Source organism: Hippoglossus hippoglossus, chromosome 17 (genome assembly GCF_009819705.1).
Source record: "Hippoglossus hippoglossus isolate fHipHip1 chromosome 17, fHipHip1.pri, whole genome shotgun sequence".
Taxonomy (NCBI): domain Eukaryota; kingdom Metazoa; phylum Chordata; class Actinopteri; order Pleuronectiformes; family Pleuronectidae; genus Hippoglossus; species Hippoglossus hippoglossus.
The window spans coordinates 22,167,539-22,194,172 of record NC_047167.1 but is presented as its reverse complement, the minus strand read 5'-3'; the positions used below and the strand labels follow the sequence as shown (position 1 = coordinate 22,194,172).

The following is a 26,634-nucleotide window of genomic DNA, read 5'->3' as shown; positions in this document are numbered from 1 at the left end:
AAGCTGTTTTATACATTAAAAACCAAAATATCCGTCTTTCATTGAGTTCCCCAGTTGAAAGATGAGACATGAAGGAAGCAACTGAAAGGGAATTAAAAACCAGGGTTTTTTTTTTTAACCGATCCCTTGTGTAGTTATTTGTTATCTGAGGAACTTCAGATTGAGAAAATCGGTTTGACAGACAAGGGTTTAAACAATAAGGATGTTATAGAACGAACAATGACACCACAGGTTTCTTTAGTCGACACAAACCGAGCTGAATTGATTCTGATTGTCAGAGATCTCCAAACGGGGACAGTGGAAAACCCAAAACTCTCTGCTTGTCTAGACACCACGAGGGTTATAATAAATACAAATTAAACACAAACATTGGATTCTTTGTGTTTAATGTGGCAGAACCAACTCCTACATTTGGGTGAGCCTGACTTATGCTTGGAGCAGTGTCAGTGTTTATAGCCACAGAGCAGCTGAATGGTTCGTAACTCTCGACACGTGTGGTCTCGAGTTCAAATCCCTGCAGACGAACGCACGAGCTAATTTACTGTTTCCACACGGAACTCTCTCTCCCGTGCATTAACATAAATCTGGGGATTCACCATCGGCGGCGGTGTTGTGTCTGGTCTGAATGCACAGACCCCCCCCCCCCCGACTCTCAGCTGCTGCCGCTCAGAAGCCAACGTCTGTGCAGACTTGGCAGCTCCCAGATGTGAACGTGTGTGAATACGAAAGCGGAGCTCAGCAAACTTCCCTTGAATAAATAAAGTTGTTTCGTGAGCTCGGGGCGCGGTGGTGGTGGTAGTGGGGGGGGGTTTCGCAGTTGCTCAGAAAAAGGCCTGTTCATTCGTCGTGAGGGGAGAGTGCCATGAAACATAAATCATGCATTAGGCTTTCTTGGAAAACAACATCGTTCCCATTCAGAACATATCGGCTCTGGTTTTTTTGGCCCGTGCACGCTCTCAGGATCACTCGCCGGCTTTCTGCGCCCTGAAGATGGCGGCGATAAGAGAGTGACTTAATTATTCCTCCAGGCCAGTGGCTTCCAAGGCCCAGCACCCCTGGCAGTAACCTCCTTACTAATTATGCAAATAGAGAGCGAGGCAAGACGAAATTAAAAGAGATGGGGGGGGGGAAGAAAAACTCCTCCGTGTTATTCTCACCTCCTCCTATCTCCATTTTCATCCAGAACCCCCCCCCCCACCCGCCTGCCCGTGTGTTGCCCCTCTGCCCTCGAGTGTTCAGGCGTTTTCCACAGAAAGCATCTCTCTCCTGCAGCACCTCAGATGAAATGCCACGTACTGTTCCGCATGCAGCTCAGCGAGAAATTATTACAGCCGCTGGGAAACATAATGCGTGTTTATTGGTTTGATTTCCAGGTGACGCTGGCAGCGCGCTCCGTCCACATGCCAGTGGTATTGTTCTCTCCGGCAGGACGGCTGGCACTAAGACAAAGAGGCTGTTTCTCTCTCTCTCTCTCTTCACCGGGCGACTGAGCTGACAGATTCATTGGTTTTCTACTCACTCGCTGCCAGTTGATTGTACTGCAGTGATTCAAACTGTGACATTGATGGGATTCTCAGTGTTGCGCATTGGACTGCTTAGGGAAATGGGATTAAGTGGATGTGTGTGTGTGTGTGTGTGTGTGTGTGTGTGTGTGTGTGTGTGTGTGTGTGTGTGTGTGTGTGTGTGTGTGTGTGTGTGTGTGTGTGTGTGTGTGTGTGTGTGTGTGTGTGTGTGTGTGTGTGTGTGTGTGTGTCTGTCTGTGACTGACTGACTGTGTGTGTGTGTGTGTGTGTGTGTGTGTGTGTGGTCATAGAGAGAGGTGACCATGCTACACCCACCTTAAATCACAGCGAATAACAAACACACAGCAGGAGAGGACAGAACAGAGCGCGCGCACACACACACACACACACACACACAGTGCAACAGTTGTAGTTGATGTAGTGAAAGTCTTAACAGGGTTAAGTGCATGAACTCACACACTTGTGTCAATGCCGCCTCACTTGTTGTGTGTGTTTGAGGGTAAAGGTTCATTTAAAAACACACAATAATAGACACTTCTATCTTATGCTCTTAAATATATATATAAAATCATTGTCAATTTCTTTTATTCTGAATATCGATATGTGCACGGGCCCCAAAAATCCATAGTTTTGGATTTACTTAGATTCTCAAGTTTTGGCCTTTGTGGTAATTTATTAAAAAGGATGTATGAAAATAAAGATCATCGAGGTACGATCCAGAATAACAGAATATTCACCAGAAACCTCAAATGAAGTCTCTCCACTTTCACATAGTAAAAATCCTGAAAAACTTTCCACTTGTAGCTTCTCAGTATTTGAGGATATAATAATACTGACAATGACTTTTTAAACTACGCTCACACACACACACACACACACACACTCTCTTTCACGCCACCCCACTCCCACTCCCCCCACTCCCCCCCCGCCTGTGTCCCCTCCATTCATTCCCATTGCCACCAGGCCATTCACCCACAGCGGCCGGACGCAGCAGCGCTCAGCAGCACATTGATTCCCTCCGTGCTCGCCTGGCTCAGACCTCCAGGTCCTCGGCTTTAAGGCCCAAACGCTCCCTCCAGACAAACAACCTTCTCCCCCTGAGCTCCGTGCACACGGCTTTTATGAAGCCTTCTTTTCATGCCGAGGAGCCCCCCCCCTCCACCCTCCCCCCTCCCCCGCCTGCACCCAATTTCAAAATACAGATTAAAGACAAAGTCATGCGCTGCATATCAATGGGGGGGGGTTTTAAGCCTCGCTTTTCAGAGGCTGGAAAAAGAGACGATTTTATTTATTTTTCCCCTCAGCACAGCGGAGTTTTTTTTATCTTTATTTGTGTGAGGTCACAGCTTGAATTAATCATAGTGTTTTGACACAGGAACTCCATTGTGCCGGCTGCCAAACTGCGCTCGGTGTAAGCTGATTAGCCAGGAGCAGTTTCACTCGACTTCAAAATATGTTTTTGGAAACTTGTATTTTTACTGCAACAGTTTCCTGCTGTCACTAATACGTTCTCTCCTCGGGGTCCGAGAAAATGACCAGCTACACTTTTTATGTTGTTATTATTCTTACATTTTCCCTGGAGCTTGTTCTGACATATGAACATAATTAATTTTCACACGTCTTTATCTTTATGGAAATAATTCACCGTTGAGATGGTTTGTCCACCTGCAGGTAGAACGTCACATGTTTAAAACGTTTACATCGTTCTCAGTCGGTAGCAATGGCGTCTGGAACGTAGACTGTGTGGTCGACCCGTCCCCACTTCCTCCCACGATCTATAAGGCAAAAGATGTGATGGTAAAAAGATGTTTCAAGAATGTGTTCGATTTAGATCATTGGCTTGCGTGTGAATGACGTTGAAACCAGGAATGTGGGAGCTACTTTAAATAAATGAGGAGATTATAGGAACATAATCGATCTTGTGTCCTGCAGGTAACTACCAGCTCTCGCCGACCGTCAACATGCCGCAGAACGACACTGTGATCATCGAGGACGACCGGCCGCCGCTCCTCCCGCCGCACCTCTCCGACCAGTCGTCATCCAGCTCCCATGACGACGTGGGCTTCGCCGCTGACACCACGCCTCCGTGGGCCAAAGCGCCGCCCGCTCAGAACGACAGGTAGGTCGAACCCGAGCTCTGGTTTGCTTCACTTCCAGCCTGTCAGACGCAGCGTCAACACTAAACGCTGAACTCGCTGAACTGTCATAGACTGTAAATAAAGATGGACGACACGTCTCCACTTCCTCCCATTGTGTAAAAATATGCAATGGAACGCCACCATCTTGAATTTAGGGTTTAAGCTTCAACTCAACCGAACAGCTACACATCTGTCCCATCTACCAACATGGGGGAGGTGAGGTCCATGACCTGTACTGCTGCCAGCCACAAGGGGGCCATCAGGAGGATTTGGCTTCACCTTCGGGGGGGCTGTCACGTCGTCCATCTTTATTAACGGAACATAACACTATGCTGTCAATCATTCATAATTCATCATAATTTCTCTGCTTCACACTCTCGTTTACTTTCTTCTCTTTCAGCCTCAACTTCCCTGTCCTCAGTTTTACCTTCTTTCAGCCCGATGCCGTCTCCTCACATCCCTTTGTTTTTTCTTGCTTCCTTCTTCTCATTGCCCCAATTCTCCCCTTTTCCCACTTTCCCTCCACTTTTCAACTCTTCGAATCCTTTTGTAGATTTTTCTCCATCTCCTGTTCATCCTCTTCTTTTCCTTCTTTGAATCAAAGACGTTGGATCCTTGAACTTCTTTCTCTTCTTTTTATCCTCATTTCACTCTTTCCCCCTGCATCTGTATTAACTTTCCTTTTCTCATATTTATTCAGAAGATGCAGGAAACCGGTCCTTCCTGTTAGTTTTGTGACACTTCAGTCTCCTTGTCTTTAACGCCCTCCATCCAGCTCCGTGATTCCAGATGAAGATAACCCAGCGTTCCAGAGGGAAGGCTTCGGACGCCAGAGCATGTCGGAGAAACGCACCAAACAGTTCGGAGACGCCGGGCAGCTGGAGCTCATCAAAACACGCAAGTCCAAGAGCATGGATCTAGGTACAACGTTGTCTCCACTCTGTCAAAATCAAAGGCGTTTTTTAAAAAAGCTTGATGATTTTACATCCCTCAAGCTCTGAATCTCTCTCCAGATCTGCTTCATCCATCTACATTACTCATAATCAGAGATCTCTAACTTGTTTTTTTGCTCCATTGCTGCATTTCTTAGCTATGTGCGGCGCTATGTGTCCACTCGCGCTATCGTCCATGAAGTTATTACCGTCCACGTTGACGGTCGGACCTCAGTTTCAGCTGCACCCGATGCAGTTCTCTCTCTCTCTTGTCTTTCACTCTTTAGCTGGTGTTTAGTTTGCCCCATAGATTGAATTAATTCTGTCGGAAACGCTGCAGAGAATGGGAAACAAAATTCCTGGTTCCGCCCATTTATTCAGATCCGCCCCCTAAAGTTAATGGGATCTTCCCTGAACCCGATATCCGCAATATTCAAGTTTCCTCATAATCTGTGCAGTAATTTCTCCTTAATCCTGCAAACTAACAACACGGAGACATGAGAATATGAATATTTTCTTCCACCTCTTTCCACGTGGGAACAATCAGTCGGGTTAACTGCTTTAAGAAGCTTTAGCTTATGAGGAGTTTCTTAACACCGTGTTTCTATGAAGTCATTTGTGCCCCTCAGCTACTTTAAAGTCTGTGAAACCTTAAAGAATCAGCTCTCATGTAACCTTGAGCACAAAACCCCTGCACGCCCCCCCCCCCCCTTGTTTCTCCCTCTATTCAAATGTATTCCGACGCCTCTTTGTGTGAAAACAGACTCTCTCGCCCAAAGTCAAGAACCTCCAGCGTGATGATTCACCTTGAAATGGCTTCGAACAGTCGCTGATTGCTTTGGCTGTCTCTCTGCTCGCGCTCTCTATAATCATATCTAATCTTCCAGACCCGATTGCCGCTCTGTGCCGTGTTGATATCACAACAAGTCTTGATTGCTATCCTCAAACTCCTCTCTTAACCCCCCCCCCCGCCCCCGCCCCTCCCTGTCTCGCATGGCGTCCGATCCTAATTGAGACGAAGCCGTTTTGTGATGTGTTTGCAGCGCTACCTGGATGTTGCATGCGGAATGTCGTGAGCACTAACTGAGCCCCACATGTTTGTATCCCTCCCCTTCTTTTACCCCCCCCCTCCCCCTTCCTTTAACAGTAGCCGACGAGATTAACCTCACCCCTCGTCCCGACATCTACGCAGGTAAGGACCGGTGAATTTCTGATGTCAGGCGCTGAGGGGGGGTGTAAGTGGTTAAAGGATTCATGAGTCAAATCAAACAGGAGATCCGACTTGTTCAAATTCTAAATGACTGCTTTGAGATGTTTCATTTTCTAGTGAAATCTCAGTTTAACAGATAAAAGCCAATATTCAGATAATGTCCCACAGCTCGGATGGTAGAATTCTGTGTGATGTACATTTCCAGTAGCAACACTACAACAGAGTGCACCCCCATGGACTGTATATGAAGATGGACGACATGACGTGAAGCCAAAGCATCAGACTGCATTATAGGTCATAAACTCTGCCTCCTCCATGTTATTGGACGTGATGTGGGTTCAAGTGTTCGTGGTTCTGATAAGTTTGTAGCAAGATGGCTCCGTCTTTATATACAGTCCATGTGCAATACACTCAACTCTGCTTCTCTAACAGAAATACTGAATTCCAAGAGCTGCTGAAAGGCTTTTAATTTGAAACCTGTGCAGGAAGCTAAACAGAAACCAAAAGATCGTTGCACCAATTGGAATAAATGAGGGAGTTGTTTCTTCTTGAGTGTTGAGTATGTGTCTGAGTGAATTCGTGCTGTGGAAATGTGCATTACCTTGGATTTACTGAGGTGACAGGTGCTGTAAACGTGGAGGAGCTTTGTAAATATGCTTATTGAAAAGCTTAATTAAATCTTAATTTAAAACCGATTCCAGAAACAAACTTTAAAGTTTATTCTTTACAGTCACAGTTTGCTGCCTCAAATCCAACTTACGCCCCTCCGACCGAGTTCCATCGCTTCATCATCAGATTCACTCTCCATCCATATTTGCACTTTCTGCATAGTGAGTTAGAATGTGATGTATTTATATCTCGACTCATAATAAAAAACCCTCTTTGGAAGCACTTTTAACTGCAAAGGTTGAAGCAAGAGTTTTGTGCCAAGAACTACAAATGAACCTCCGCCTGCGTCCGCGGCCGGGTGGAGCCGATCGATTCATAACTGGTGACACAAATTGTACAGGAACAACAGTGACAGGCTCCAAATTGCACGTATTGATCTAGAAATATAAATTCAGTGGAGAACTTGCAGATTATGTTTCAGGAGGTTTATCCACCGCTCTGCTCTTTGTGCATCTGCGTGGCGTTCGCTGCTGTGCTCACTCTTGACAAGGCAAATTTGTCAGAGTGCGAAGCGAGGACTTGCAGCTCTCGCCGCAGTTTGAGGTCGCTGCTGAACACGGCCGTGAAAGCAGTCGGGTGACTACAGATTTGATTTTCTCCCTTTTGCCTCAGATGGGGCTGTAGCACTAATTGTTTTGTGTGTGTGTGTCAGGAGTGTGTGTGCGTGTGTGTGTGTGTGTGTGTGTGTGTGTGGAGAGGGAAAGTCGAGAAAGCACTCTGTCCTTGGTTTAGGCAGCGAGCTGACAGCGAGCCATCCGTCATTGTCAAGCCCCGTGTGTTTTCACTGTCGCCTCGACTGAACAGAGGTTCTGCCTCTGGAATCAGCGACTTGGACTGAAGGACGGATCCAGTTGAAGGAAGATGAAGAAAGAGAGAGAGAGACGAGAGGTTCAGAGTTTGAGATAGAAAGTCTCTTTGGGCAGCTCATGGGAACTTGAAGGTGCAGCTTTGAACTGTTGCTCAATAATGAAGTGTAGAGAAAGAGAGGGAGAGAGAGAGAGAGGAGGACTGAAAGTTGTGTGGTTGAAAATCTGAAATATGCACTTGGATCAGTATTTTAATACTTTTGTCGAAACATTTTAACATGTGTGGAAAACCATCACAGGAGGATTCACTATGGGAGATTCCTGCCAAATGGAAGCAGCAGATGAATCAGTTGTACTTTTGAGGAAAAACTACAGTGTTTGTCACAAACTAAATCTGTAGTGTTAGTAAAGTTTGGTTGAATTAGACGATAAATACAACCTGGTTAAAATTTGGGAAAGACACAAGCTGCTTTCAGACTTTTCCTGCCAGCTCCCCAGTAAAATATTTAGTTTTGACCAAATTTTCTAATTTCATTAAAGTCGTATTTCCTCTGCTACTGGAGAGCAGCTCGTTCTACTGATAATTCTGATTATATGATGTAATATTTGTTAAAAATATCACATATTTTGAAAAGGAAAAAATCTGCAAAACCTCACACTGTCAAAGCCAGAAACTACAAATATTTATCATTTTGATGAAACCGATTAATCAAGTGTTTTATTAAATCATTTCCAGCGACTGGTTCCTCTGACTCACTGTTGTGACGCCGGTGGAGAATCGGCTGCTGATCGGCTCAGTGTCAGTTTCTCTGTCTCTACCTGTTTGACAAAACCTCCTCCGCTCACACTCTCTTAGAGGAACCTCGTGTTTGTACGATTCATGCAGGTCCCCAATTAACGTCATTGAAGGCCTTCAATGGGCTCATTAGGTGAAATGAAAATGTGCCAGTGATATGAGAGCTCTTGTTTCTGCTGGTAATCCCCCCCCCCCCCCCCCCCCCCCCCGCCTGCACTGCAAATCAAAGAAAGTTTAATTAGGCTCCATTGTCTCGTCTGAACTGCGGTGATTTGCCTTTTCATCGGTTTTCTCGCTCTATCTTCAGGTTTCCTTGGTGCAGATACTGAGGGAGAGTTTATTAGATATTAAATGTGAACTCTATGAGTAAAGAAGGTGTTTCTGAAGGTTGAAATTTAACACCCTGTAAATGTCCCTAATGTTCCGGGCTAATAGATTTCCCCCTGTTGGTTGTTTTTTAAGTGTCCGGGGTTTATTTTCACTCGTGGGCCCCTGGCGTCACTCGACCAACTTGTTAAAATAATTTGTTCTCTTCCACCAAGTGTAAATAATCCACGGCCCATTTACCGAAGCCGAAACACAGCCGATCCCTCGGAAACCCGAAGACCGAGAGACAGCTCTGAGAGACGGGACACGGTAGCGCTCGTCTCCCGAACCGTGATTGGCCGAGAGTTTTATTGACACAGGCCGTTGCCACATGTTGGACTCGGACACGTCGGTGATGGACGACAATACTGGACTGTTGCCTGAGACATTATGAATCTCCGTGTGAGAGTGATTCCTGTAAAGTTCACACATCGGATACACTTGTGTTTGGGGGAAGTAGGAAATATTGAACAGAATTCGTTATTTGATATTTGTGAAATTTAGATTTTTGGGATTATTGCTGCATTTAAGTTTTTGACTCCATTTGTTTTACCAACTTTTGGCTTTGTTGTGTGTTGCTTGTCGTGTAGTGTGCTGAGGTAGCGATTTTGTCAATTTTCAAATTAGAAATCGTCATAAAATACTGAGAAAATAGACATTTTTAGAAAAAGCATAGATGGAAAGTTTGGGAAACTGGAATGAAATCGAAACATTCAGGTGCCATGTGAATTTGAACTGTCCGTTACCATTAAGGTCACTTGTTTTCAGAGTATTCCCACGACCTGGGCCACTGTGGTAATTTAATTCAGGGCAGATGATGCTATGATGTTAAGATTTTGGAAGATGCTGTAATATTACGGCCTCCTGCATTTCCTCACCTTTCCAGATGCACGATTCTGGATCAGCTTCGGTTATTGTTCTTCATCGAGATGACAAAAGGCGGTGAAGTCTAATTCTATGTGATTTCCTTTGTTCAGACTGAATCAATAACTCGGCTGTTGCCAGTTTCCGTCTGGTGTCGGCACCAATCTGACCTGTCCGTGTTCCAGCTGCTGCACGACTCCTCTGTATTTGTTGTTGTTGTAAACTACCGTGGAAGCTTTGTAGGATCATGTTTATCTGCAGGCGGAGCGGAGCGTCCACTCTGTCCAAACACGGCCACGCAGATTATTCACAACTCACTCGCCCGTTTTGAAAGAGCCCATTTAGCTCGTTGTCAAATTTCCCTACGCGTGCAATTCAGCATATTTGATCTCAAAAGCAGGATTTCTTCCACTTCTCCTTCGAGCAGACCTCGACTGAACCGCACAAGTTTTCATCCCCAGGTCATTTGAAACACATGTATTTTTTAAAAAAAACATGAAATACCGTTCGTCAGATCTCCAGCACAGTGTAAATTATCCTCTTTTTTTTTTGCTGACTGCCACTGGAGTGTGACTGGAGTGAAAGGCGCCGGGCAAAGCCTTTAGATGAAGTGGGTGTGCGGCGTGAAAAGCCATCAGCCCGACTCTCGGCGAGACGCTAAGGGGAGCGGACAGGCTGATGAGAATGAATGGGAGGCAGCCACTTGTTCTCCGGGCATGTTTTTCCATTTTTGTTCTTTTTCTGTCGGCTTGGCGAAAGAAAAACTTTTTCCACACGTACTGTTGGAGAATATTCTCTGTGCCACCGCGAGCTCACACACACAGACACACACATACTGTCAATGGATCGGCTTCTTTCCCAGTGAAACAAACAAGTATCTGGGTTTAAATACGTCAGAGTTTCTTATTATCCTCTGAGACGAGGCAGGTTCTTGTGGAGCAGATGATTCTCCTCTGTTCGGATGAGATGGTTTCTATGTTCTATGTTCACTGGCCACATTGTCTTTATGGCTCTAGTCTAATTGGGCAGAGCCATGGGCCTAATTACCTTTTTGCCCCCGGTCCATTGGTTGGTTGTTTTTTTTGGGGGGGGGGTTGCTTGGGACCATCGGATTATGCAAAATCCTCCTGGAATGAATTTCTTGAGCCAAGAAAGAAGTCGTTTATTTTAGGGACAGATTCAGAAAAAGGGGCAGATCCAGGATTTGTTTATCTCTTTCTTTAACATGATGGGATCAGGTGCTTTTTGGACCTTTTCGCTTCATTTCCCTGGGAATAATTCATGGATCTTGATGAAAACAACCAGGCGCATTTAGGGGACTGATATCCACGAGTGTGCAATTATCTGCCACTTGATTGAATTTAAGGGGGACTCAGAGGAATGAGCTCTACCGAGTGTCTGTCTCGTTGAATCGTGGAATAAGCATCGAACAAGGAGAAGCAGTGTCTCGTAATCTGTGTTGTGTCGTTTTTAATTTCTGGGCGAACGGGAAGCGAGAGAAAGCAGCCTGATGGTTTGTTTGTTTGCAGAGGACGTTCGTCTCCAGGGTCACGATGAGGTCGGCTGGAGCGTAAACAAAGTGACTCAACATGAAATCACGCTGAGGCTTTTACTGTTAGTCGTGTGGAGTCAACAGGAAGTGGCTTGTCGAGAAATATGTGTCACATTTTTTGTGCAAAAAAAAAAAAAAAAAAAAGTCTCTCTCGTCGTCTTAAATCATCCTGTGACACGACGACATCATCCTTTATCCTTGAGACTGTTTTAACACAACTTCAATCACAACCAAGGTCAATGTGAACTTATTGATTCTGGACAGATTCAGTTATTCATCATTGTAAAGACGTGTCACAGAGAAAAGTGCTTTGAGGTTGTTTGAAGACGGAAAGAAAAGAGGAAAGAATGGAACAGAAGAGCGTCTAGATTGTAGTTTATTATTTTGCTTTTGTTATAATTGAAATAAAGTGGATTAGGAAATAAATAACGACTAGTTACCCTTCACTTAATCGACGGCTTAAAACTAATCACAGCAGTAATTCCAATTCTCTTTTACCCCCCTCTGATAATCAATGACAATTTAATAATAATCATAATATAAATAGTAATAATAACTTTATTTATAGAGCAAGAAACAAGGAAATAATTGGTTAAGATAGTTAATCCTTTGTCTACAACGTTATCGATGAACTTCTGCTGTGATTATTTTTGATCCGTCTCCAGGAGGAACTGCCCCAAAAGTTTGATTAGTTTTTCTGTTGAGCTGTTTAAAGCTCGTGATAGAAGAGGTTAGATGATGTTGCTGTAGAATAGAAATAGACTGGAGTTAGTTATTAGATACTTCAGTATATAATATTAATGCTGATTAGTTCATTAACACGTCCGTCATCTTCATCTTCATCATCATCATCATCGTCGTAGTTCTGGTTGAAATTGTTCATGTTCCTGCAGCACAAACCTCTGTATCCTCCCATCAGGCTCCTCCACAAGGGATGTGGGCCCCTCGCTCGGCCTCAAGAAGTCCAGCTCTCTCGAGAGCCTGCAGACAGCTGTTGCCGAGGTAACGCTCAACGGCGACCTCCCCTTCCACAGGCCACGCCCCCGTATCATCCGGGGGCGTGGCTGCAACGAGAGCTTCAGGGCCGCCATCGACAAGTCGTACGACCGACCGGCTCCGGCGGAGGAGGACGACGAGGGCATGGAGACGCGTAAGATATCCCGTGTTCCACTTTTACCTGGTGTTTAACAAGACTGTTCATCAGTCTGGGAAAAGAGTCACAGGTTCGATCCCCACACGGCTCAGGTGTCATATCTGGGGAGTGCGGTCAGTGTCCCTCAGAAAACATTGGTACAATTACACATTGATGACTTCACTGATGTCTGCATTATGATTTACTAACACCGCGGTGATGATTTCTAACAAGCATCGTCACGGCAACCGTGTCGGCCATTAAAACCCTGATGTGCCTCTCTGTGCCCGTGCATGAGCGTGACAGCGTTCTGACTAATGCTTAATATCCGGCTGCTTGTGGCCATGGCATTTTGCTGACTCAGGATGTAACCGTCTACCCGACGAGATCCGAAAATACATTACACGTCAGTGTGAGGCACCTTGAACGGGACGGTTCAAGAGTGAAGCCTGTGATTCACGGCCTCCTGCAGGGAAATTAGTCACGAGTGTTCCCATCTTCCTCCAGAGCGTCGACCGTACATAAGGGTCGTAGACAATAAAGATATATAAAGATGGATGACCCATCTCCACTTCTTCCCACCATCCAGAAATGAAGACTAAATATCCTGGATACAAGTGTCAATCATAAATGTTATCCCCGTTTTTATAGCATCAAATAATCTGCAGCTCTCTAAAAGTGAAGCTAAAGCGTCTCAATCGGCCGTGTTTTGGTTATAAACCTCCTCCATGTTAGTGGACGGGACCAGACTACAAAGTTAAAGACACGTCAAAGATGTTCAAGTCTTTATGTTCCTGATAAGTTTGGTTTAAATTAGTTATTTGATGCTATTTGATTGATGACACATCCCCCCCCTGTCTCCAAATTACGTCATTGGCACAAGATGGCAGTGTTTGTATCCAGGAGGTTTTGGCTTCGTTAATGGATAGTGACAGGAAGTGGAGCCACGTCGTCCATCTTGATTCATTCAGGTTAAGCCCAAGTTCTTTTACATTAGAAAAACCAAACAGGGATATATTTTCAAAGTCGGTGAAATGAGACTCTGAGGTGCAGGAATCCTTTTAATCTTTTACGCCATCATTTTCAAGATTTAGATTCTACAGCTCCACTTTAAAGCCCAAACTGTTAGATGTCTTCAACTGAGCGTCATGTTTCATTTGAGTTACTTGTCACATCGTGGCATCAAACATCGATTCATGTTTTTCATCGCGTGCTCGTGGTCCCCAGTGATAAATACCTCATTACGGAGCAGAGCTCTTCAGTCACTTGACAAACGCTGTTAAATTGTGTTGGGTTCCTTTTGACACTTTGGAGACATGAGTGTACATTTACCAGACGTATAGATTTTCACTATTTTAGGCTCGTTGATTTTTCACGCGTGTCCTAGTTCTGCAAAAATGACTCGTTCGTCTGTTGTTTCGTTTCCCCCGTCTCCAGTGGAGGAGGACACAGAGGAGAGTTCACGCTCGGGTAGGGACTCTGTGTCCACCATGGCCGACCTGACGCCGCTCTCTGGCACGGAGAAGCCGCTGGTCAACGGCACCAACCGCACCAAAGAGGAGAAGAAGAAGGACAAGGAGAGGGGAGGCAAGGAGAAGAAGAGGCAGGAGGGAGGGAAGGAGAAGGACAAAGGAGACAAAGGAGACAAGGGAAAAGCCAAGAAGGGCATGCTGAAGGGACTCGGAGAAATGTTCAGGTAAGATTTTAAAAACTGTGGACAGAAAAATGTGTCTTTCACCCAATCAGCTTCTCACAAAGTGTGTTTGCAGAGCTGCTGGCCAAAAGGGCCCCTCATTAAAAATACATAACTCAATTTGATTTAAATTTTTTAAGATATTTATTTAACGTGGAGATGAAATGTTTGCGTTCAAAACTTTTCCTGATTGTTCAAGAGTTAAGTACACAATCGACTTGCAACTGTGTGAGACGCAGTGTGGGTTTGCAGTGTACTCAGAGCTTATCTTGTGTTGTCTTTCTCTTTTCACACGTCTGCTGTTTTATCTTTTCCTCCATTACACAACGTTCGCACACAACTTTCCTAAACTAGAGACGTATCTGTACTTTGACATATACTTGTGTCTTTTAAATATATGAAAACACTTGGAATTTACTGCTTGGTCTTCAGGTTTGAAGTCATCAGGACTCCACTAGTTTACTTGTAGAGGAGATGGAAGGAAATCAGGGCCACACACACACACACACACACACACACACACACACACACACACACACACACACACACACACACACACACACACACACACACACACACACACACACAGTGGAGTAATCAGTGGGATGCACATGGACAAAAATCGCACACAGTAATAATTAGTATGGAACACACACGTACACAGAGATACGTCTTTTACTCCCACAGACCTTGCAGGAGTCAGTGAAGTGGACAAACTGCAAATACATGCAGAAATATGTTTAAATCAAATCCACACACACACACACACACACACACACACACACTGAGTGTTCACACAAACCCACAATACGGTCGCCAACAAACACACACTGCCGTTACCCCCGTCGCTCTCACTCACACCCTCTCCACCTCCCTGACGATAATGATTGGTGTGCCGTGCCATAACATCAGTGTTATGGCGCCGTGATTGGCTCAATATTGGCCACATCAGATCCGCTCCATTAGAACTCCGTGCGACTGCCCGTGTGATCGACGGCCAGTGTTCACTGGCACAGGCGGCTGCGTGCTCCTGAATAATGAGATGTATTCGGCCCATCTGCGCGTCTGGTCTGGATCACATGCTCAACTTTAAGGAATAATTCACATAAAGGTCAACGTGATGATTCCAAAATGGACGTAGATTCTAGATTTTCCTCAGGAGTCTATGTCTCAATCTCTAGTTTCAAGTCTTCACCATCGCAGCTGATGTTCAGTTGGTAAATTATGGTTCATTCGTGCGTCACATAGACCATGAAGCACTTTGCAGGGGGAGGATCCTGGATGATTGACAGCTAGTTCCATCCAATGGGGGCAGGTGTAGGTGTGTGCGTGCAGTGCAGGTTAATGTAAAAGAGCCAAGAAAAGAGTTTTGTTTCAAGTTAAAGTTTCAAAAATAACAAGTTACCAGATATTTACATGTTTCTCTCGTGTTGGTGTCGACACGTGATGATGAAATGACATGAAAACGTGTCTGATGGCCCCAAACCAAACAGATGGAGGTGTCGAGAATGAACTTCACCGGTTTTTAAAAGTGGAGCCCTGTCGCACAACTCAGTTAGTTCCTCTGAGTGTCTCTACTGCGTGACAAGAGCTCCCAGTGAGTGAGTGAGTGAGTCTGTGTGTGTGTGTGTGTGTGTGTGTGTGTGTGTGTGTGTGTGTGTGTGTGTGTGTGTGTGTGTGTGTGTGTGTGTGTGTGTGTGTGTGTGTGTGTGTGTGTGTGTGTGTGTGTGAGTGAAAGTTTTTGTTGTAGGAGTGTCAAGGAGCTTGTGTTTGATTTGTGTTTACATGTAGGAGGGAGGATCAGGAGTGGGAGGCCAGCAGAAGTCGGAAAACTGTATATGTGTGATTGTGAGTGAGTGAGTGTGTGTGTGTCTGTGTGAGATCAACAGAGCTCCACTGCCTGACCCTCTCATGTCTCGAAGGCCTCACACTCCCAATCAAAGCCTCATTACCATCAACCCCTGCCAACTCAACAACCTGCCAACTCTGCAGCCATCTCTCTCTCTCTCTCTCTCTCTCTCTCTCTCACCCCCCCTCTCTGTCTCTCTCTCTCTCTCTCTCACCCCCCCTCTCTGTCTCTCTCTCTCCTTCTCTCTCTCTCTCTCTCTCTCTCTCTCTCTCTCTCTCTCTCTCTCTCTCCCTCTCTCCCTCACCCCCCCTCTCTGTCTCTCTCTCTCTCTCTCTCTCTCTCTCTCTCTCTCTCTCTCTCTCTCCCTCACCCCCCCTCTCTGTCTCTCTCTCTCTCTCCTTCCCTCTCTCTCTCTCTCTCTCTCTCTCTCTCTCTGATCATCACTTGGACTCAGAAGCAACACCCAGTCTGTTAGCTTGGCATCGGCGAAGATGGTCGCTGCCCAGAAATATCGAGGCCTGCGCTAATTTTGCAGTGGTTTCAGTGTGTGTGTGTGTGTGTGTGTGTGTGTGTGTGTGTGTGTGTGTGTGTGTGTGTGTGTGTGTGTGTGTGTGTGTGTGTGTGTGTGTGTGTGTGTGTGTGTGTGTGTGTGTGTGTGTGTGTGTGTGCATGCGTGTTTGTCGCCGTCGCCATGAACAAGTGAACAAGCCTGAACTCAGAAAAAGACTCGCGCCGTGACAAGCTTCATGATGTGCTACAGGAGGAGAAACACTGCGAGGCAGTTGTCGCTGTCTGCGGTCGGGTGTGTTTTAGTATCACGGACATTGAGCGACACAGTAATCTGATGATGTGTCCTTTTAAAATCATTTAACGACAAGCAGAGTCCTTTCTTCTTACAGATATAAGCTCTAAGTGAGATTTATGTTGTGTTGATATGACTCCGTGCGTCTCCATCAGGCTGCGTCTGCAACTGAAGCTGTGGCGAGTGGCCCCATTATCGAATTATAGAATTATAGAATCATAGAATCCTAGAAAGGTGGAAGAGTTTCACTCGCATGAGAAGTGACAGATACACTCAGTTACTTTCTCCGTGTAATAACTTTATTAATGCTCTGTGGCGTGATTTAAAATGTTGGGTGAACGTGGGACCAGCATTCATCACTGGCGTCGTTGACATTTTCACGAAGGCCCTCACACTGGGACCATATTTCAGGGAGCAACGTGCCTCCCGAACTCGCCCACGGCAACAAGTGGCCGACTCGCTTTCCCTCCTCGCGCTGTTAAATGTGCTGCCAGTGACACACAGGTGGTCCTGTGGAAGTGAGTGAGCTGAATCCTTGACATTTTGAAGTTGTCTTTTTCAAACCACAGAAACACGTCAAAGCCGCTTTATCAACGGCGCCGGGGCTCGCGAGAGAGAAAAGGGGCGGACCCAACCGTGCCCGGAATATACGATTATTAAACGCCCCCGTGTCATGGTTTATAGTCAGACTCCTCTTCAAAGTTTTCCTTTTCAGTCATGAATCTTGGTGTGTCTGTGTGTGTGTGTCTGTGTGTGTAACATTGAGAGTCAGGCTGTGGGTCTTTTTCAGGGGCTGTTAATGAGAGTTAGTGGTGTGGAGAGAGAAAGTGTCAACCATCTCCCGCCGTGATAAATGGCTCCTGCTCTTAGCATTAACAGAAAGCCGTCAGTCTTTCAGACGGCCGCAGTTAAATTAATCAGGTAATGGACCTTAGTCTCTGGGTCTCTCCCCCCCCCCCCACCCCACCCCACACCCCAACCCCCCCCGACAGACACACACACACACCCCCCCCCCCCCCGGCTGCAGTTTCTTCTCCTCTTTTCTATCTCCTGGTTTCCACTCAGTTTGTCTTTTACAATCAGACGACCTCCTTCACTCGTCATGAGATGTTCACATGTCTGATAGGAATCTGTCTCAGATTTCATCGTCTAATACAATAAAACATTTTCATTGGAGAAACTTTCTGTGTCAAGTTTAACAAATCACTGTCACGTTTAATGATTTTTTACAAAAGCCAGCTTAAGCCTTAGTTACATGTTTTTGTGAGCTCCGCACATGGCGTTAAAAAACAAGACCAGACGTCAAAGCTCCGGGCGGCATCTCTGTGTGTGTGTGTGTGTGTCTGTGTGTCTGTGTGTCTGTGTGTGTCTGTCTGTGTGTGTGTTACTAATGATGCCAAAGTGATGCCAGACATGTTCTGCCGCAGGGCTTTGATTCTGTTGCGTTTGGGCTTCAGTCCATCGGCCACCAAGATGCTGCACAGTGCAGGAAAAAATGGATCCTTTCTCTCAGGAAGTCTGGAATATGTCGTCACTCGCAGGTTCAGTCCAGACTTCACACAGGTCGTAAAACTGCTCTTTACTGCTGAGATTCGTGGACGACACCTGTTCTCTGTGGGGGGAGATCTCTGGAATTCAGGGCAGGACGTGACGTATAAATTCTGCTGGGGAAAGCTCAGTGTTTGTCTTCACAGCTCATCCGCAAGCTCTTGCATCTCGTCGTCTTTCCAGTTTGACGTCTCCCTCTGTGTCTTCTGTGTGGCTCCTCCTTTTCATCCTGGGATATTTGTATTCCGGATATTTTCCTGCTGTATTCTCACATGCACTCACTCATTTACCGGACATGTAACTCGGAGGCTTGCAGGAAAAGATCCGAAAAATGTCCCGAGGAACTGACTCTGGACTTCAGTTCATGTCTGAAAAGCTGCATAAGATTCGTTTAACTTTTCGATATGTATTTTTCTCTCACTCTTCCATTCATTCATGTTTTTTTTTTTGCTTCTCACCTCTTTTTCCCACGTAGTGATGTTGTCGTCTCTTCTCTCTTTTGTCTCTCGCTGTTTCACACACTCCTACACACTCGCACCACTGGTTTCTCTCTGCACATTCATCGGCTTTTATTCCTTTTCCTATTTTCCTCTGTGTTTCTGCCATTGATTTACTTTATTTCCCCTTGTTTTCAAGTCTCTTTCTTCTCTATGGTTTCACACACACACACACACACACACACACACACACACACACACACACACACACACACACACACCTCATCTCAACAGGTTCTTCTCTCTCTCTGATTCATATCGAGGCAGTTCGCTTAAATTCGTAAACACACTCGAATCCCAGTGTTTTACCTCTTTGGTTTGCTTTTGATTCCGAGACTTTCTCTTCCCTTCAGCTTCTTTCTATCATCTCACACATTAACACACACACACAAACACAGACACACACACAGACACACACTAACACCTCTTGCGCTCCTCTTTCTTTTCTTCAACGTAGTTTAGTTTGTGGTTTTAATGTTTCATTCATTGAGTTTCTCTTGCGTGTGTTCATTCTCTTTATTCTCTCTGGTTCCCTGTCTTCTGTCTGTGGTATTAACAGACACACACACACACACACACACGTGCACGTACGTTGTCTCTTCAGAAGTCATAGATATTCTCCGCAGACCAATTTCCTCATGAATAATCATGGCGGCTCATTGTGGAGGCGAGCGCGGTGCCAAAGTCATTTCTTCAACAGGCTGCAGCTTTATACTGAGTCAATCAAGCTGAAATATCTCTGCAATGGCTCCTATTGCGCTCAGAGTCACTCCCTCCCTATGAATATAATTACTGCGATGGGCCGCGTCCACACCTCCTTCGTTTACCACTCTCCCCTCCCCCCGTCCCCCCCGACTTTAAACGAACTGAATGGGGTTTGAACTTGTGAGACGTACTTTTCAGATTGGTTCATTTAGGGGCTCGATTGAGTGTGAAGTCGCACCTGCCCGGGAGCTTTTGTGATCGCAGGTGAAAGTTTTGAGGTGAGATCAGTGAACTTTGGGTCGAGTCTGGACAGAGAGAGACGTCTTGCATTTTTATCAGTTTAGCTGCCTGTGAATAAAAAATACAATCACATGTGAATGTCTTAGTTTTAGATCATCTACGAGGTTTTTCGAGAGATGCTTTTGTGACTTTTGGCTCATCTAGTCCAGAAGAATGAGAATTTAATTCCACACACTCTTACTGTAGATATCAGATCCCTAAATATGCCTGATGTTTTTCTTTTGGCTCGAGTCCCACCAGGTTTTGTGGAAATCGGTTCAGTGTGTTTTTTTTGCAGATCCTTCAAAGGTCTTAAAATGTCTTGGATTTAATTTTAAAAGAGTATTTAATTGTCTTAAAATCGTTCGTGTGTGTTTGTGATGCAGGTTCGGGAAGCACAGGAAAGACGAGCGTCCGGGGGAGAAGCTGGATCGTAAAGGCTCCAGCAAGTGGAGGTCCGAGGAGTCGCAGGTTTCTGAGGAGGACACGCTGAAGATGAGGATGGAGCAGGAGAGGTAAGACCTCCGTGGTGCTTCTGCTTCTGCTGAGTCATGTTGAAATGTTTCTGTTCCTTCTGTCGCTGGGCTTTGTTTTTCCTCTGGGATCTGATGTCAACCTCGCAGCTCCACTGAGGCGTGAGAATCAAAGTGGATAATCAAAGACTTTTTTTGATTTGCTCTTGGGAATCACTCGCAATGTTTCTGAGTTTTAAAAAAATCCATGTGTTTCAATAGCCTGGGTCTTTGTGCTGAAAGTGCAAATAGAAAATTGTGCCTTCCCTCACTCCTCTGAGTCTCCTTCTCTCGACGCACTGAAGTGGAAAAAGTAAAATTAGTGGACGACAAATCCATTTTTCAGACTTTTAAAGCCTTGAGTGCTGCTCCGTGCTTTGATTCACTCATCTACTGTTCGTTCATGTATTCTTAGTTTTTCTAAAGTCAGTTAATATGCAACATGTGGCCAAAGGTAAACAGACGGAGTCATTGTTGGAAATCTGTTTCCAAACTGATGGTTTTTCTCCCCGGAAAGTCGTTTCTCTTCGTCCCTGAATTCCCTCAAGTGTCTTTTTATAGACGATATCAACGGGGTCAATTCTGTTTTAACATACCGTTACGTGCAACAGCTCCATTTCAATGTGTTTTTTTGTAATTGATAAGCACAGATCACTGTTAACACTCTCGCCATTTGTACATGACACCAACTTCTGCACAAAAAACAATGAAGAGGATTTTGTGGTGGGGGGGGGGGGAGAGAAAGAACGTAAACTCTGAGTCTGTTGCTGTCTTCGGCTCGTTGCCCAAAACCAAACAGCCCCGAGTCTCCTCCTCGGTGCACCTCTGTCTCGCTCTTTTAACCAAACTAAATGTCAGGCGGGCACCGCGCCAGTTTTTTTTTGTGGCGGCGGTTTGTAAATGCCAAGGCCATTACAGCCCTGCCAGCTAATTAATTCCCTTGCTCTCGGTGTAGGGGCAGGAGTCATTACTCCCCTCAGTTGCCCGTTATGAAAATTTGGTTTGTAATTCTTTCTTTACGCCTGCAGAGCAGATAGTCCAGTAATACGATAATAGCCGAGGCTTTATTTTTAATTGGCATGAGGTTATCGCAAATGCCACGTCAGACGATTTCGGTTGTTCCGCTGGATATCGTTGAAAGTTCAGAACGGTCGCTTTGTATGTTAATCAAGTCCGTGGCTTCTCCGCGGTTTTTCCAGACCTCAAATGTTAAAGTCGCATGCGTTTATTGTTGCGATGGAGATTCAACCACGCCGGACCTCGGAAACCTGGAACACTTATTTCAAACATGGGAAACGGACACAGCGGATTCAGTCGGTTAATTGTGGTTATATCCGGAATTTGAATCAGATTATTGTCAGTGAGATTTGAAGCTTTTCAGTCTTTCAGTATTAAAAAAATCCACATTTTCCTTCTTGTGACAATGAATGTATTATCGGCTCTCAGGTTAATTTAAGCCTTCCCCACAAAATAAGTAGTTTCACCAAACTGCTCTAGTATTTTTAAACCAGTTTCTTTATCTTCCAAGATTTATCCCGGGGACAGGGCGTCTGCAGGAACTGGGTCAGTTATTTTCTGTGTTTATTTGTTCTGTTGTTTGTTGGCGTATAACAGTTTTGTCGTGCAGAGCTCAGGGCAAAGAGGGAGCTCAGGGAAATCAGGCAAAATAGTGGCTGAGAAACCAGAATGAGCTAAATGCAGGTAGGCATCCACGGGCCAGGAACTATCTTGGGATTGTCTGACAGCGGTTCTGAAGTCGATGCATTAATTATTTTGTTCAGCGTTGGGAGTTTGACTCACTCCAACCAACCGTGCCCCCCCCCCCCCGTCCCATAGCATCCGGAGAGCACAAGCTCGCCTGTTGTTTGGATTTAACCATCAGCTGAAACAACGCCGATATTGACGGGAAGATCCCGCTGAGGACGCGGCAGTCTGTGGCTCCTTCGCTTTTAAACAACAATCTAGTTAGTTGTGTTTCGCCCAAGCTGCTCCCCCAAGGTTCAGCTGTGAGGGTTTGGCACCTCGCTGCAGTGCACCTATTGATTGGCCTCTGCCAAAGGCTGTGGTTAATCCAGCTGTGATTGACTAGATGGAAAGCAGGTTTAAATCTCAGGTCCCCGTGGATTTCAACCCCCAGCTACTCAAGCAAATCTAGACAGACAACCCAGACAGTGCAGGGATGTTTGCAGGGGATTCTATATGCTAATTTAAAGAGAAGAACACATGCACGAGCTGTGTGGAGGTAAGTGTTCATTGTCAATGTGAAGGTACCGTGTTGTGTAATGTATTGGTCCTCAGTCAGATAGCGGACCTGCATCCTGCTCATGGTGTGATCAGAGAACAGTTGAATCAAAGAACTGAGTTGAGACCCGGTGTTAACATCCGTCCTCCTGAGCGATCCGATCACGTGTTTATCTGCATAAAGAGCGAGGAGGTGAGATCCAAACCAAGTGGTCACAGGAGACGTACGTTTTTTCTATACACGAAGACCAAGATATGTTGTTTTTACCCAGTCTGACGACACAAGTGTGTCCGAGAAGATGAAAAAGGAAAATATACGTTGGATTCAATGTGAAACTGCAGCGACGGACGTTAATAGCAGGTGTGAAAAGTGCCAGAGGCAAATGGGCTCGATTGTGGAATCGTCCAAGAGGCTTCTCCAGGTCTGACTGCTCGGGAATCTTAGTCGTTTAAACTCTTGGCGACATTGACAAGAACATCGATTTCTGATTGTTCATTAACTGTCGTAACAACACTCATTAGTCGTAGTAGTCACCTGGGGCTGAGTCATCGAATTTCTTGTTGTCACGTGAAGTGTTGTTACATTTCCTGGGACGGGATGAAAGGGCAGCATTGTAGGTTGAGGGATAAGGGACATTTAGGACATTTAGGACATTCTGGGACTTTCAAGGACAACAAATCACATATTTGGGACGGAGAAGGTTTAAAATAGGAGCAAAGGAGGCTTTGACTCCACTAATAAAGGTATTAGCCAAGTCTAATGTCTTTCAGATCGATGAAAAGATAAGACTAGCTCATTTACTTTCCTTATCTTTGCTGTTTAGGACAGAAATCACGTTTTTCTTCATGTCATCGGTATTTGCAGCGGTTTGATTGGCCGACACACAGTCGGCGGCCAGATGACATTGGCCTGTGCTGTGGCGTAAAGAGCCAACACAAACTTACAGGACAACACTTTGTTTTGCCAGAGCTGTTTGTGAACTAAAGCACGAAACACTCACCACATCAGTCTGTGTGTAAATCCAGTTTGTGCTTTAAGAGGCAGTCATACGGCAAAACGTTCAAAAAGCTCAGTCCATAAAGGAGCCGGTGTTCTGTACGGTCTTCAAGTCATTTGTCCGAGTGAAATTTCATAAAATCCAAATGCACATCGTCATTTCCTGGACTTTTTTTGCGTAGCTGCTTGGACCCGTATGAATTATCGAAGTGCTGCAGTTTCCACCTCGGAGAACGTTGCAAGTTTTTCAACTTTATTCACTGGGACCACAAAAGGTTCCCTGCGTTATCAATCCAGAAAAGGATTTTTTTCAGCAGCAGTTCTTATCCTGCTGGACCTTCTTCCTTCACTCGCTTCCTGCCTTTCTTCCGTGCTCTATCACTCATGTCAGCATTGTCGCTAAAAAGGAAGGTTTATTACACAGTGGGTACAATAGCACATAATGGACCATTGTTCTGGCTCCATGTGGTAGAAAGGTCACTCGCCAAACACCTTTTTTAAACTATAATGTGCCATCCTGCCGTTTCTCTCCTCTTTTATCTGTGGCCTCTCCCCTTCTTTTTCCTGCGATGCTCTTTTCTTTGTCCAACCTCCGACTCTCCTCCGACCACTTACCCTTCACGCTGAGAAGTGTTTTCATCTCTCATCAAGGTTTTTCCTTGCACAAATATTTTGGGACTGAGGGCAGTGATTAGGCCAAGTGTGCTTTTCCTTCCTGTCCCATTTCAATCAGCGTGATTGTCTTTGCGGAGCTTTTTTTGGCCCACGTGGCCAAATATCCTGATTCCGTCTGGGAGGAAAACTCTGCCGGACGTTTAATCGACAGGATTTGAATGTTCCTCCGAAAAGTTGAAGATGTTTGAAAAGCTTTCGTGGAGGCTGGCAACAGTAAATCACGCAGGATTCACACCAGTTACCTTGAATTATTTTCTGACGGCTCTTTCTGATTGAAAATGCGTTTCAGCACATGGCGCCCCCACTGCCAATGGTTTGAATATGGTTGCTGCTGGGTTCAGAGCAAAGTGGGCAGAGTTTCCTCTGCATGCAACAAGCTGCAGGACTCTTAAAACACACATGACAATCCTACTTGACTCTGTTGTCATGATGTAACTTTCCTCCCGAGTTCTCGATATGCACACAAACTTGTGTCATATCGTTTGAGGAACTCTGACACACAGAAGTTGAGGTTTTCCTCCGCTGTGCGTCGCGTGTCCCTCTGGAAGCTTTGTTTCTATTGGAGACACGAGTGTTGGTCATAGTGTGGCCATTGAAAAGAATAGAGCGCAGCGGCGTCACATTGGATCTGAGACGACCTTCAAGCTGTCGTGAGTTCTGCCGCAAAATATATAGTGAACCACTCAAACAACATTATCTGCTTCTACCGTCTATTTCAAGTCACCATTGTTTCAAATTATATTTATATTACAAACAGGCTGCTGGGCTAATGAGAGCATTTGTTCGAGACATTAGAAATTTCAAGCAAAGTTTGTGTTTGATTTTTCACATTTTTGGGGTTTTCTATTTTCGTATCTTAAAAGATTTTCGTCTCATTGTTTTTAATAGTTGTGATCAACTGTGATTGTTGTTTTCTTCTATCTGCCTTTAATATGAAAATAATGAGCTGAACGGAAAATTGATTTGATTATTTGAATTAATCTCTTTGTAAGATTATCCTTGTACTTCCCTCTGTTGTTTGAGTTCATTTCCTTGAGCCAAAGGTGATTTGTTTTTCACCCTAATGAAATTTTGCAGACAAAACATAAATGCTATCAAATCAATATAATTAATCTACAAATCACTGGATAATATAATAATGCTGCATACACTGTATTGTAGTCGTCCTTGCTCTGTCTTCAACACTTCCAATCACAAGATCTTTCATATCTTTTGTCACCTAACACAACTGTGTCAAAGCTGCGTCCTTCCTCACTCAGAAGCCGTCCCCGTTGACTTGTCCGCTGCCTCGTCATGGGAAGGGGCTGCACAGAGAAGGTCATGCTCTGGATTGGTATGTCTGGCCTTATCTTATCAGCCACTGTGCTTGTGTATACAATCAGTAGCTGCTCCCACTCCTGCTGTTACTGCTCCTGCTGCTGCTGCTGCTTTCTCTGATGGAAAACCCTGTTTTTCCCTGTGGCTCTAAAGATAGATCCCCTTAAGGGCCCCGCTTCCTTCTGCACCATTAGATAATTGCTTAGTCTACAAAGAGTGCAGACGCAGTGTGCAGGTCCACGAGCGTCCATGTGACATGGGTGAAGTTGTTGGAGTAAGTTTACATTTTGCTGAAAAGACTGTTACTCCTGTCCAGGGTGGTGGTGGGGGTGGGGAGGAGCTGTTAGTCATCAAGTTCATTACCAGACGTATTTAGATGTTTCTAAGTATTTCTCCATCCATTTATTATTCACACCTTGCTCCCTCCGAAGAGGAGCCGTCCCTTTCAGACGTATTGTTTCATTATGCACAGCAGGCACATTTTCTGGAGGAAGCATTTTTCCGATTTTAGCCCCGCTGAGTGTTCTGTGAAGTTGCTACCCCCCCACCCCCCCACCACCCCCTACCTCCGCACCACTGCGGCTGTCCCATTCGCTTTCTCGCCGCCATTAAAAAGGGGCCTGGAGAAAAGAGAGCAGTGTGATAATTGGTAGTTGTAAAGCTCTGATAATTGGCAAGGCAGTAATTATGGGGCTGCGCAAAAGGTAGTCCCCCCCGCTGTAGAAAATCGTGTTGCCAGTTATTCACAAGATAATGGCCTGAAGAGAAAGAGTGTGTGTGATTTAGCCGTGAGACAGAGAGGTGTCAGAGGTGTGTGTGTGTGTGTGTGTGTGTGTGTGTGTGTGTGTGTGTGTGTGTGTGTGTGTGTGTGTGTGTGTGTGTGTGTGTGTGTGTGTGTGTGTGTGTGTGTGTGTGTGTGTGTGTGTGTGTGTGTGTGTGTGTGTGTAACGAGGGCAGCTATACATTACCGGCACTCTGTGAATACAAAGTGCTTTCCTTGTTCGAGGTGTTGTGGGGGCGAGAGTCCATTATGCATTGTTTATGGTATTATTCATTGGGGGGGGAAAAAACATAAATAATAGACTCCACAGCTTCTCTCTGCTCTGTAATGGAAAGTTGAGAAGGCAGAACAAACAATCACTCGCAGATGTTGCTGTTGTGCGTCACAGACGGTTTTGTCGATGTGACTCCTGAGATTTACCTCACGTCTCGTACATTTTCATTTAATAAAGGTGTTTACTAAACAACAACGTTCATCCAGAACAGAGTTTGGGCCAAGTGCAAGAAATAATCTGTGTCTATAGTAACAAGGGATGAAATACTTTTCTGTCAGTTCGGATTTAAAGTTTTCAAAATGAAACGTGGTCTGGAGCTAATTTATCTAACTTAAAAACTCTGAACCAGTGTGAATCCCAGATGAAAACCTAGCAAACATAACGTGTTGTGAAACTAAATCGTATCGGTGATGTGGCTCCACACTTGTCCTTCAACTACTAAAACACTTTTAATCAAGATTCAATAAGTATTTCAT

General features: G+C 45.2%; 1 protein-coding gene and 1 long non-coding RNA gene across 7 annotated transcripts in view; one reads left to right on the top strand and one right to left on the bottom strand.

Moving 5' to 3' along the window:
* Window positions 1-26,634, top strand: part of LOC117778717 (partitioning defective 3 homolog) — a 198,154-nt gene that overhangs the window by 123,069 nt on the left and 48,451 nt on the right. For 3 of the 6 annotated variants that reach the window (XM_034614475.1, XM_034614473.1, XM_034614472.1), the window contains 6 exons: window positions 3,456-3,642; window positions 4,437-4,582; window positions 5,741-5,786; window positions 11,780-12,006; window positions 13,426-13,684; window positions 19,748-19,876. In XM_034614475.1, coding sequence (XP_034470366.1) covers window positions 3,456-3,642; window positions 4,437-4,582; window positions 5,741-5,786; window positions 11,780-12,006; window positions 13,426-13,684; window positions 19,748-19,876 — 994 coding nt within the window. Of the gene's footprint in view, window positions 1-3,455; window positions 3,643-4,436; window positions 4,584-5,740; window positions 5,787-11,779; window positions 12,007-13,425; window positions 13,685-19,747; window positions 19,877-25,045; window positions 25,120-26,634 lie in introns of all 6 variants that reach the window. The other 3 variants (XR_004616833.1, XM_034614474.1, XM_034614476.1) reach the window with 3 other exon arrangements.
* On the bottom strand, window positions 6,174-26,287 carry LOC117778726. The gene is made up of 3 exons (XR_004616836.1): window positions 26,275-26,287; window positions 18,599-18,603; window positions 6,174-6,292 (listed from the first exon to the last, which is right to left on the bottom strand). It is a non-coding gene; the product is annotated as an uncharacterized LOC117778726 (long non-coding RNA).